We start from the raw sequence: 13,932 nt of genomic DNA on the forward strand, positions 1-13,932 counted from the left end.
TCACAAGTCTGGCTCAAAAAACTAACAAGCAACTTGAACTTCACATTAAAATTCTGATTATAATTCCTATCTTTTTTTTCTTTTTCTTTTTTTGGTCTGAACAGAACACATACAAGGTCATCAAGTCCTGTTTTTAAAGTCAGGGAATATAAAGTGATAAGGACTCTGGATACAAACAAAAAGAAACCATGTTCAGGGAACACGTTTTTAAACTTTACCATTTTCGTTAGGTGGTAAAGTTTAATTTATACCGGCCCACCAATCAGCACAAGCTTTCCTTGCAAACCACAAGAACCTTCCTCAGTCTCAGAGTCATTGGCCAAAACTCCATCAAAAGAGTGGATTTCTTTGTCTGGACTTAGAATATAATTCATAATTTGTTTTATACAGCAAAAAGGAAATCAAAAGTGAAATAATTTAGTATGCTATATATCTTAAGTACATCTTTTTTTTAAACTTTGGTTATGAACTTGTCTAGCAATGTTAGTTAGCTCTGTTCTCCTTAACATTCATAAGATCTTTGGAACACTATACATCTACACTAACTAACCACTAATTGCTCCAGGCAGGAAGCTACAGTACACTTTGAGGTGGGGCCACACTGACCAGGGCGCCCAAAAAGTTATATTTGACAAGTAAATACAACAGCTAAAAACAATATTAGTGTGTGAAATCTATGAGCATTAAAAACCTGTGTTGAGAGATGGGCAGGTTAAAGCATTAGGTGAAAAGTTACCATAATCTACACACTTTTTACAATTAATTACATAGGAACTTTCAACTAATCAACATAGAGTTCGAAAGAGTAATCAGAGGTAGCGAGGTCACAAGCCTATATAAATAGACTTTTCTTTTTTCTGAGGGGAGGAAAGCTATACAGACAAAAAAATAAAACGTACCCACTGAACATAATGTTCAGTCTAAAACACCCTCTCCTTACCCCCATAAAACTACCCCCCTCCCCCCCCCAACCCAAATCCCTCCCCTCAACCAGAAAAATCCCAAGACTTTCCAGTTTAAACATTCACTGAAACATTACAAGTTTTTTAAGTAAATTAATACCTCAAGGGGTTCATCTTTCAAATCAGGATTCACTCCTGGGAGCACTAGCAGGCAAAACCAAAAAACAATGAAAATCCTCTATATTACTGTGAACAGCTGTAGAGAAGACTTTGAGCATTTGTGGTCTGTGAAACTAAAACTTAATCCAATGTCATCCCACCATTTCTTTCAGGACTTTCAGTTAAAGCATGGAGATGGTCCCAAACCCAGTTACCCATCCTCTTACATACAGATGCCCATCACCAACATAACAAAGGATATAAAGCTGTCGGGTAAAAATAATCTTTTTGCAGAATTATTGCCAGTATTGTTTGCGCAGGTTTTTGGTCAAAATAGCACTGGAGTACAGAGGGGGCTCCAGAGTTCATCAGCTTGAGGAACAATCTGAAAAACTTGAAGACTCATTGCTCAAAAGGTAGAAGAGAGAAAGGCTGCTGAGGGGTATGAGGCGAGGGGGCTTGACTTTATATCAGTACCCACATTCACATTTGACAGACTTGTAATGCAGACCAGAAGTCATGCCACTCCACCATGGCTTTGTGACTTTGGAGAGAGACAGGAGCAATTGTCCCTCTAGAACTCCTGAGAGGTGAGCAGACATCGCTTGATATAAATGATGACATGATCCTTGCATCAACAAGTTCCCACCGTCACCAAGAGCCCACTGTGGCTAACAGCTACATCATTCACTTAGCCAGGCCGTCATAAACTGGAATTAATATGAAGAACTGTGAGTGTCTGCATGTGAATGTGTACATGTGCATTTCTTTGTAGTTGAGATGGAAAAAAAAGAGAGAAATGGTTTTTTTTCTATTCCCAGAGTTCTTTGGCTTGATGCGTTTCTAAGAAGGTGAGGTGTGCATTCTCAGGTGACTGATGAGGTTGCGCTGCTGGGTAAACTTCCCCCCGCATAGCTGGCATTCATACGGCTTCTCCCCAGAGTGGACACGCATGTGCTCTGTCAGACGGTACTGGCGGGTGAAGCGCATGCCACACTCTTCACACGCAAACGGCTTGAGGCCAAGGTGGCTGCGCATGTGACGTGTCATGGTGCCCCTCTGGGTGAACATTTTGCCACATATGTTGCAAGGGAAAGGCCTGGTCAGCCAATGGCTCTTTTCATGTTGTCTCAGCGTTGCCGGGTCTTTGTAGCTCTTACTGCAGACTGTACACTTGAACGGACGCGCTTCAGAGCCAAAGTTGGAGGGACCCACGGGGGCAGAGAGGTCCTCTGCCTCCTCCTCATCTTCTTCTTTCACAAAGGTCCCTCCCTCCTCTTTGATGTACAGCTCATCCTCATTGTGCGTCTCCACATGAGCATTGAGCTGCTCAGAACTGGGGAAGCCCTTACCACAGGGAATGCACACATAGAGGTTGTCTCCAAATGCTGGCTCAAAACCTTCCTGACGGTACACGTAGTTGGCGCTGTGGTGTCCCCCTCCTGTTCCTCCTCCACCTCCTGCACTCTCTCCGTCACTTTGACCGCTCTCATCAGTGTGGTCCTGGCCATTCTCTCCTCCTTCTTCCTCATCTTTACACTGGAAGGACTGGTCAGAGGAGCGGCCATCTTTAGGACCCACAATCACCCCATTAACCAGGGGCCTTTCATGATCTTCGGACTTCAACCCTGACACCTCTCTCTTAGGCCATTCGTTCTTGCGAGCACCCTGTCGGGATTTCTTCTGGGGTGGAGGGCCATCAGGCTGGTTTTGGGTTTCCTCTGAGGCTTTAGAGGAGGAGTTGAGCTCCATGGTCTCTGAGCCGGTGTCTACACCTGGTAGGGTGGTAGAGGAGTCATCCAGTGAGGCACTGTTGGTTGTGGATACTGAGGCAGATTGAGGAGACTCTTGGGAGTTGCTGTGTGGGCTGAGGGCATCAGTGGCTGTGCCCGCAGAGGGAGGGCTCTTCTTGGACAGATCTAGTCCAAGGTCTGGTTCCCCAGCACTGCCTCCACTGCTGAGGTTACCGTTACTGCTGCCATTTCCCCCATTGCCATTCCTCCCAGAGCTGCCAACAAACATTTCGTCGTCTGAGAGCTTGTCCCGAAGACCTTCATCTGGCTGTAGCTGGTCGGCATCGGAGGGTGTTGGAGGATAGTGGTTTTTGGAGCCAGCAGGGGTTGAAGTGGAAAGGCGCTGGTTGTTGAGGCGTGAGCGGCTAAGGGGACCTGGAGTGGAGGGCTTACCTGGCAGGGATTTCCCACCACTGCGCTTGAGCTTCTTTCTGCACAGAGCAGCGAGGTCATGGAGCTGGAGGTAGCTGGCTGCAGTTAAGAGGGCAGTGAAATTCTGCTCACTGCTCTGGTCTGACGAGGACAGGAGCTTCCCAGTGTAGATGAAGTCCAGAACTTGTCTGAATACAGAGGGGTTAACCATCTCTGTGTCGAGGTTAATGAGGTTATCGTGGAGGACCAAAGATTTGAAGTAGATGCTGCTTGCCGCCAGGATGTTCTTGTGGGCACGGAAGAGTGCATTCTCCACCACGATGATAACATCACACAGGAAGCCCTTGGCTCTCTGCTGGTTGAGTTGCAGCAGCAGTTGTTTGGCATGATTTGGCAGTTCCATTTCCACCTTCCTTCTTTCCTTCTTTCTTTCCTTCCTTCCTTCCTTTCCTCTCTCTCGCTCTCTCGCTCTCTCTCTGTCTCTCTCTTCCTACACGAGCACCACCTGAAGCTGAAAGAAAAAAATGAAAAGGTGATTAGTTTTGCATTGTGGACAGAGTAAAGGAATGAAAGAGCAGTAGTCTTTAACAGAGCAAACAAAAATGTATCCACACTCTATTTCACAAAACGGCCAAAAATGTTGACCAAGATATGTGTTGCTACTAGCTAGTGGTACTAACAGAGCTGGCATTGTTCAAAAGATTATGTTTTTGCACAAGCTTGGTTTAATTTCTATTTTATTGAAGCCTTCAGTAGGATTCAAGTTGAGTACAGGTTGAAAAGACCCTGACAGTCACAGTGCTTGCATGTCTGACATATCTAACAATTAAACTGCATGTGTTTTGACTCCCACAGTGAGTACATCAATCTAAGCTCTCGGGCTCTCACAGGGAAATTAGCTAACTGTTAGCACAGCGTGCCACATAATCACACGGCAGCTTAGAAACTGGAACCCTTCCCTTCCTCTCAACTTCCTTTTTAAACAAATTGCAACTCTACACGGATCAAGTTCTGATACACATTGCCAGTGTTCTGGCACAAAAGCCAAAGGGGCGTAAGAGAAGAAAGGGTAAAGTAACTACTTTTCTAAGGTGCCTCCCCTCAGCTTCTCTTCCCTATCTCTGCGGAGTAACTCTAGTTTCGGTGGGTTGCCCTCTTTGGAAACTCCGCTTACTCTAGCCTCTATCAGGTCATGGTAATGTCAGCCCTGCCCCATTGTATGGGGGTGGGGGTCGGTGCCACAGCAGGGCCGGGGGGGCGGGGGGGGATTAGGTGACACCTGAGCAGGTAAAACTACACAGGAGCTCGGGAGGGGGTGGGAGAGGGTGTGGCTCAAAGATGAGGACAGCAACACCTGATCCTCCATAGAGGCCCTCATTTATGGAAGTAGGACAGATGAATCTCATATAGTGATGATCTATTACATACCACAGTGCTCTACTTCTACTCCAACAACACACATTTTGTTTAAGAAATGTACTGCAATAGTCTATCAGAGCCAATCCACACCTCAGGTGTGTTGTAACCATAGCAGTTTGCTTTAGTTGAAGCAGCAGGGTGTGTCCATGACTTGTGTTTATCATATTAAAGCCACGGGCAGGCTGGAAATGTGGACACACAGCTTTAATGCCCCCGATCAGAGCAGGGTATACCGTATTACAGGAGATTAGACATTAATGCAGAGAAATGCTTAACTCAAGCCGTAAATACATGTGAAAATGTGCCATTTTAACCCAGTGCCAACCTAGAGATTTACTGAAAATCAAGTTTGCTAATACGCAGCAGAAAAAAAGGGAGCAGTTCCTAAACTCAGCTAGCGTGACGGAAGAGACAAGCTTAAATGCAAATATACACAACTAAACTCTTAATTTCTCAAAACACCCTTTGGAATAATACATCTGAATGTATCAGGCTAAAGCGGAGTCACAGAACCGAGGGCAGCTGATCACTATTTCAAATACATTTGAATGTATACTAACGGAGAACGACGACGTATAGCATCACTACAAATTTCGTGTTCCTTAAACCAGTCAATTCAGTTTGAATATATTCAGCAAGCTTGTTTTAGATATGCCTCCTCGAGAGATGGGAAATGTCCAGCAAAAATAATGACATGCTGCATCATAACATTGATTCTGAAACTAAGCCTTGAACATACTAGCCAAGGCCCTACTACAATCACTACACACTCTAATGAGGGTATAACTCACATAAAAACCTCGAACCGCCACTGAAGAAGGTGGTTATATAGGAAGAAGAAAAGTAATCTATTAAAAGACATCACTGAAAATCATACAAGGTAAAGATTGTAAACTGGAGATGGCTGGCTGATGTATCAACGTGGCTCTGTTGGAACAGTCAGGCTAGCTGATACAATCAACTGGAGTGATCATTATTCTCAGGTCTGGGCCTGGGCTTGCCTCCTCTGCTTTGACACTTCTACTCATGGTCTTCTTCTTCCCCTCCCCCGTCTTTCCTCTGCACCCATCCTCTCGCTCTATCCTCCCAGCCTCTCACTGGGCATGCAGACACATCCCAGGAACAGTTTGCTGTCCCCAACGTGAATTATAATGAGCTATTCTTGAACACATAACCCAGATCTGCAGTTAATCGCAGAATGTACTACAGGGGTGTGCGGCACTCATCCCTGCAGGCGGGAATGGAGAAGAGGGCTGCTAGTGAAAGACCTCTGCTATGATGCCAGCCAGGAAGCCATATATCAGTCAAGTCTCTCTCTTAACATACACACACACCTCTGCAGGCTTTATGGGGGGGTTTCAAGAGGCTTTTCTAGCAGGCCGACATAAAAAGGGGGCTGGGCTCAGAGTAGCGAAGCAAGCTCAGGAGAAGAAGAAAAAAAAAAAAAAAAAAGCCCTCCCCCACCCCTCCTCTTCTCATCCCTCGTTCTCTCTCTCCCTCTCCCCCCCCCCCCCCATCACCCACACGGCTACCCTCTCCCCCTGGCCCCTCCAGTGCTGTGCTGTGCCGGCTGGATTCCAGGGAGCTGCTAATGGATTACGGCTGATCTATATGCAGCTAGGGTGGGACACGTGTAGGCCCAGCTCCCCTTCCAATGGTGCTGCTCAGGAAAGCAGGCTTAATACCACAGGAGACAGATAGGTCTGCACAATCAAGGCAGCTCCATCTGTGAGTGCATGGCGCTCCTTGCAGTTTGTAGAAACATTTTCAACATTATACAGTATGTAGGCTGTTACAGCATCGCAGCCTCACCGTTATGGTGTAGAGTCAGGGACTGATGAAGCATTAGAAAGATGACCCTACTAGAACAATGTTTCCAGTATGCAGAATCACTAGTTCATATGTATAATGTTACGTAGCAGGCAAGCAGGATCACTGTATTTTTAAGCCCTCTGCAAAGGCTGGCAGGGAGGTTGAGAGATGGCAAGATAGCTGGTCGGGAGGGCCGTGAGAAACAATACTTGCTCTGACCAAATATGGCACCACATACCAACCAAAGACAGCTCTGGGCTTGAACTGCGGACTGCGTAGACGTTGCCCTTCAGGCACAGGCCCAGGATTATTTTACCTTGCTGCTGTATTAACCTTTTCAAAATCGGACTGTGGCCTAATGATAGAGGGAGAAACCTTTTTTTCTTTTTCTTTTTTTTTTAAACAGCACCCTACCGTTTAACCTCAACCTTGACTTGTTTCAGGAGCCTGCTGATGAGGAGATGAGCAGACAGTGATGTTTATACAGACCTGACAGACATGATCAGGATAACATGTCCATGAGTTGATCTATGAGGGACAGAAAACTAGAGAGCATCAAATCTGGCGCTGCTCGGATCGACACTTCGATAGTAGCCACCTGGGTCCAGTGAATTTTGAAAAACGTGATTACTATTGACAGTAGTTAGTTATTTAAAAATGCCAGGTTTGTGCAGGATGTCCTGTGACATGCTGGGGAAGATTCTCTTTGACCAATCAGTGGTCTGCAGTTTTTAACATCACCTTCTAGGATCAGTTCAGCTTGCTTTGAACCTCGGCCGAGCTGGTACTAAAAGATAGTAGCAGGTACCAGGTATTCTCCACAGCTCTCCCTAATGGAAAACCAAAATAGAGCAATTCAAGTTGAGTAGAGCTGTTGCCGTTCCATGCAGTGAAAACGGGGCTAAAGCGCCCCCAGCAGTGAATTAATGCAAGTCTGCTCTAAATTAAACTGGTTACACCAGCGATCTGGATGATCTGGTTTTACTTAATTTGCTGGTGCTTGTCATTGCATCCTTTTTCCAAGGAGTTTATGGATTAAACAGTGAGCTAGTAAACCTTTCAGAGTCAGTGTTCATGCCGCGACGGTGACTGAGAGAGCAGTGGGCTGTGGCACTAATCTCCTGAACAGAGGGTAGAGAGCCAGGAGAGAGGGCAGAGGTGAGGCAAAGTCCTATGGCGCAATAACAAAACACACCCTACTACTGTGAAAGGTCATCTGCTAAACAACCAATAGAAAACAAGACAAGAATTTTAAAAAACATATTTAACCTAGGCTTTATTGCTGACACGGTTTCATTCAAACAATATACAGTAATGACTTTGTAAAACTGTGTAGATGGTCACACAGTGCCGACGATGGGCAGAAGAGACGGATGTGCAGGTAAAGACTGTTTGAAACAGGCAGAGAAAGAGAGCCAATCATGTACACGAGCAAAAGGCCTCCCTCAGTGTGCACACACACACACACACACACACACAAACAGTGCACTTAAATACATGCACACAGCACACACACACAGTATGCTGGTGGGCAGGGGAGTGGGGGAGGGGTTAGGGGGATGGTACAAAGCCAGTTTGAAATACAAACACTGAACAACCACCTCTGAGCCATTTCAACATGGCTGACGCTGCTACGTGGGTAAGGCTGATCCACACAAGACTCGTAGGTACTGCAGTTATCAGAGTTCTCTCGCGAGTTAAAGGACAGCGCACAACACAATGAGGAGATTAAACAAAACAGCTGTGCTTTTCAGCTACGCGCGCTACATGTTCCTTGACACCTGTGTAGTATTTTCTGCACCAGAGTGAACGCCATAAACCTATCTCTAATGATTTGGTCATGATTTCAGTGTTCAGAAACGTTTAAGAAACTTTGGTCCACAGTGTTTAAATTCCACACAAAAATGAACAACACAAATTAAATTAAATGGATGCGTTTCTAATCATTTCTCCCTTATGATATATTTTCTTAACATTGTCATAATTGAAGTGATGGAGAATTGTTTTCCTTTTTTTCAGAGCATACTGTGGGCATATTTTACAAATATTATTTTGTGCTACCATTGCTCACTTATTTCAGATTATTTGGATTTCTTACATCTAAAAGATAAATGATGTTTCCTTTCATCCCGCCGCACTGCTGTCACAGTAATACATTCCCTGTCTGAAGTCTTTGTCATGCACAGAAAAAGCCACTTTAGAAACCCTTTTAACGTTATACGTTGCAAAGAAATCAAGTTTAATCCAAAACTTAATGCAATCCATTGTTTTGGCATTGTAAATCTAAACACGCCAAATAGTCGTGTATTGAATCTTCTAAACTAGCTACAGTGACGTACTCTGGTGCCATGGAGAGCAGAATATTCAGGGTCATGATCCAACCACAGAGTACAGAGGGTGAAATAATAAGCGAAATCACCAGCTGTGGTCTATCCTTGAAAACCTGCTTATTATTGTGTCTCCATGGCAAATGGTTAAATAGCTCTGAAGCAGAGCATCTGCTGGAATCCTGGACACTGATCCATTTCTAATAATCTCTTCAGAAAAGCTGCAGGGGGAGATGTCCTGCTGTACAAAAGCTCAGAAACAAAAAGATAAGAAGTAAAGGCTGATCTCTCTTGTCTTAGAGAAATGGCTTTCTGCAGAATTGTTGGATACAAATGCTGGTGAACAAGTGAACGACCGCAGTACAAAGCTGAAGGACGAAGAACATGAATTACAGTATCTCTACTGCAGTCTGGGTAGAACCCTTCCAATTAAGACTAATTTTCTGTCAGGCAGTTCAGCCATGTTACAGACAAATAAGTCCTTCCCAGGGGGCAGTGGAATGAAAGGAGCCCCTTCCATTTCTTCACAGGAGGGGGGCAAAGGTTGCTACGTACCTCATATGTACTGGTGCGGTGCAGCAAGGGAGAAGAGCAAAGACTCTCTCTCTCTCACTCACACAGGCATACACAAACGCATGAATCATGTGCACAACTCAACCTGTAATCAAACCCACGGATCCATTTCTGTGTGAAGTCATGCAATTTTCTTAAGGAAAAAGCCTGTATAGTAAATAATATAATTTGCATTTCAGGATTTTCTCGCAGCTGGACATTGACATCAGCAAAGAAGAAAGATTTGTTTCAGTGAAATGATGAAGCAGTCGCATGAGTCTTAACTTTTTTTCCTACACCACAACAGGTCATGAATTCATTTTGTTCTGTGGTGGTGTGCATGTCCTCCACAGGTAATACTAGACGCTAAAGCCACAGCCAGGTCTAGAGGGCGTAACAGGTATACAATCATACTCTCTCAAGGGAGCAAAAATAGCACGTACAACTTTATACTGGTTTGGGAGATTTCCCTCTATGAAAATAACACATTTGCAAAAATGTCTAAAATAATGTTTTAACTTTGATATAATGGGTTACTATGTCAAGATTGATGAGAGAAGGTCAATTTAATACATTTAAATAACATCTTTAATGCAATTAAGTGTATAGAGGTTGATCTGAATATGTTCCTTAGCAACTGTGACTGACACGAAGCAGGAAGCAACAAGACAATTGGAGCAGGTTAAATTCACTGCACAGCCAAATCCTTTAAAATGCCTTATTGAATATATTTTTGCTTTAGCTTGCGGCAATTTTGGGTAACAAAATGAATAAATAACTTAATATTTAAATAACAAAACAATAGACATTCAAAATAACTAAAAACTATGTATACATTACATATTCTTTACCTGAATGTTTGCTCTTTGTTAACAAAAAAAAGAAAAAGATTAAGAAATTCAGGTAATAGTAATGTCTTACTCAACCCTGCTTGGGCCTCTTTTTGTTTTGTTTTTAAACAGTGAAGTTTCCCTGCTCTCTCTCTCTCTCTCTCTCAGTCTATGGGTTTATGTATGTGTGCATCTATGTTGTGTGTCCTCCATGCTGTATTGTATTTCATGGCTCTGTTGCTGCATCCAAAGTGCCCCCTGGACTAATTAAATAAAGACTAAAGCGAGCAGTTGGCACCCAAAACATTCTGTATCCAACTGTGTACAGTTGAACCAATCAACCGCTTCACTAACAAGTGAACATACTGTATGATTGGTCTGATAAATTGACCTCTGTCTTGAGATAATGAACTTTGTTGATGAGATAAAAAACCCCTCCGTAAACAGCAGCAGAGCCACATGACCTGGAGCCTAATGCTTTGGCTAAGGACAGAGGGCATGTTGGGTAAGGAGAGATCCTGTATGGTCCAAGGTTTTACAGAGCTGCCACCCCCTCCTCCTACCTTTTAAACACTGCATAACCTTCTGGCTATCAGCACTACATTCCACAGACTGTTTCTTCTTCTTAAAGAACAACAACCCTGCCCTGAGGTGATTCAGCAACTGCATGAACCAAACTGGCCTTAAAAACAGGCAGCACAGAACAGAACAGGCGGGTCCGTTTAGATACGACAGCCTAGCACAATCTATAAGTCCTCGCCAAACATGTCAGCAGAACATATAGACTAAGTAGCCTTACTGCATTGTGCTGCCCACACATGCCACTGTAAGCCACAATCGCACAGGATATCGTGTGTATTGAGAAGGGAAGGGACACAGAGAGTGGGGCAAGACCAATCAGCTGATCATGAGGATCATGAGGTACACACACACAGACTGTCCTCAAATTACCCCCCAGGCCCCCCTTTGTAGTCCATAGTAATCAATGAAACTAGTCATACTGATCAGTTGACTTGACATGTTCATTTTAATGGCCTAAATTAACTTGTTTGACCCTTATTATTAGATGTACCAACATATAATGTACATTGACAACAGCTACAATACACTTAGGTGATAAAATAACAAGTAAAAGAGTACACCGGTGGCTTTATTAAACGTTTTGGTTAATATTTCCTTCTCATTTCTGTGCTTCTGTAGAGATACCCGCTTGCTACTTATCTGCCACATAGCCTACATTTTCAGTGTAATATAATTGACCACTCCTCTTTGAAATGCAACACACTATTCTCACTGACACAAGTTCTTCGTTTCTGCATATCTGCGTTTATAAAAGACACTGGCTTCAAAACAATGGGATCACAAGAACTCAACACTGAGTACTGTCTGTCTTCAAAGCTCATTGCTCGTACAGATGCAGCAGTCATTATCAAAACACTTACAGCAGTACAGCCAGGAGCCCTATTCCAGCGATACGAGCCTCACCAAATGAAGCATGTACATGGACAGTGTAAAATGTATTAGGATGCACCTCATCAAGCCTTCAGAATCTGTTCAACTGTATTGTTGAAACGCACAATTCAGCTAATCGTTAGGCCATATTTTAGGCTGACAGGCAGAGCAACTGTTCACTTCAACTGCACTTGTGGGTGGGTGTAAACAGCCAAAATATAGTCCTATAATCATATCACAGGCTACAGCATCATGCAACCCTGTACAGGATAACACGGTGTGAAAAAAGATGGATTTATCTTCATATTGCCCTAAAGTTGTGACAAAACTCTAGAAGACAAGAATCCAGAATTGTCAACACATCTATAGAAAAACAGTCAAACTTTTAAATTAGCTTAAAAAATGTTTAAAGCCTACTTTTTTTAAAAAAAAAAAAAGGAGTTTATACCAACAAGTGCCCTGGGTGTATCCAATCTAAAGAATAAACACAGTTCACTTGATGTGATTAGGCTACAAACAAGAAGACTATAAGCAAAACTTTTTTGTCACACACAACAAGAGCAAAAACAAGAAAAAAGGCAAACATAACTGTAACATAAGTGAGGGCCTCTGGCTTCTGCTAAGACAACCGTTCAAGAGCGACATATTTAATAACGAGAATTACTTTGAGAGAGTTCTTGCAGTCAGTCTTATCTAAAAGTACATCTTGTGTGCAGTGTAATTGTTCTTAGTTGAAACTAAGCAAAGGAAAATACCTATAAATATTTTTACAGAACATAACATTTGGTTAAACAAAGACAGCAGCCAGTCAAGGGAACCCACATTACTGACATTCCTGTACCTTATCATCTCCTCTTGGTACTTTAACAACACTAATCACCTGAGAAGCCAAGCTGCCTTTGCACTGGAGCCCATACATTGTTTAATTAGCCATCAAGTGTTTGGTTGTTGTCCTGAATTAGAGTTTAATAAATCAAAGATTCAACATACTGGTGTTATTGTTGATTTATCAGAATATTAATGAACTAATGAAGGAAATCAATATCCTGTAGCACTGTTTCTATAGAGCACTTTTGGATCACAATGTAACGTTACACCCACACTGTAGCCGATCACAAAGATGGTCGATGTATAGCAGTAGCCCACCTATAGGCTGTAGAGAAATATACAATCCCCTGCATAGATACAATTTACAAGACAGCGTTTTAAACCACAAAGTATCTACGTCTACATTGTACTTATATATATATATATATACACACACGCACACACACACACACACACACACACAGGTCAATCCTGTTATATCCCTTTTTTGTAGTAACCCTGCCTAAAACCAAGGTGGCTTAACCTACATATAAACAATGCAGATTACACTATAGGTATCGGCTGTAACACATCTATGGTAATAACGATGATTGCGCAAAATCCGCACAATCAGTCCTGTTTCTTTTTACACAATAGCTGCAAGTTACTGCAATTTTGGGTGAAAAAGTCGGCGTTATGATTACACGAGACGGATCGTTTTAAATTAAACCTTCAGCTAATTACTCTTCGTTTAGGTAAACGATTCAGTGAACACATTGGATTAGAAAAACAGAGAAAACGAGGTTAAGTGTGGAAACATTTGTATGAGGCGCTGCGACGAGCCGTTTGTGGATCCTTTCTGTTGCCTAATGTGCTTTGCCATCCTGGTGAATTGTAGGTGCTCACTTGTCCCGTGGGGCATCTCTTTTATGCCCACGACGCCAAAATAAACGCAACAACATTTGCAAAGCATGTTCGCGGTTTCCAGCTAGAGCCGCGATAAACTAAAACAAATAATGTGGGATTTGTCGGCTTGCCAAGCAGGCTGGTAGAGCCAGAATAGGCACCAGCGTAGCCCCTTTTTGTTGGCACGCCGTGGAAAAAAACACCACCGTTACGCCGAAAACCCTTGCGATCCTTGCAGCAGCTGGGAGAAAAGCGATCCGATCAAAACAAACACAAAAGCAGCCCCCTTGCGCATTTACAACCCACCTTAAAGAGAAATAATTTCTTTAAAATACCTTATTACATCGGTAGGATCGTTCTCAAGCGTTCTTTACCATCCTCTTGCTCATCTCACAGCCTTCGGGACGCCATGTTGCAAGCTTATGACGTTAGGCTTCCTCACCCCTGACCCACATTTGAATAGAAACCAGCCCAGAGTGCAGCAGAGAAAACATCCCACTGTGGGAGGGTTTGGCCACTTTCTCAGCCCAGGACCCTTGGCAACTTCACCTGCAAGATGGCAGAGAGAGAGAGAAAGACAGAGGGAGGGGTATTCTGACTG

General features: G+C 43.4%; 1 protein-coding gene across 1 annotated transcript; it reads right to left on the reverse strand.

Moving 5' to 3' along the window:
* Positions 1–1,030: 1,030 nt before the first annotated feature.
* On the reverse strand, positions 1,031–13,932 carry hic2 (hypermethylated in cancer 2). Its single transcript, XM_029439926.1, has 2 exons — positions 13,667–13,932; positions 1,031–3,737 (listed from the first exon to the last, which is right to left on the reverse strand). The coding sequence occupies exon 2, from the start codon at positions 3,627–3,629 to the stop codon at positions 1,905–1,907; it is 1,725 nt and encodes a 574-aa protein (XP_029295786.1). The 5' UTR covers positions 3,630–3,737; positions 13,667–13,932; the 3' UTR covers positions 1,031–1,904.

The sequence above is a fragment of the Cottoperca gobio genome, chromosome 9, assembly GCF_900634415.1.
Source record: "Cottoperca gobio chromosome 9, fCotGob3.1, whole genome shotgun sequence".
NCBI classification, from domain to species: Eukaryota; Metazoa; Chordata; class Actinopteri; order Perciformes; family Bovichtidae; genus Cottoperca; species Cottoperca gobio.

Coding starts and splice junctions, on each gene's coding strand:
- hic2 (XM_029439926.1), bottom strand. CDS start 3,629: ATGGAACTGCCAAATCATGCCAAACAACTGCTGCTGCAACTCAACCAG.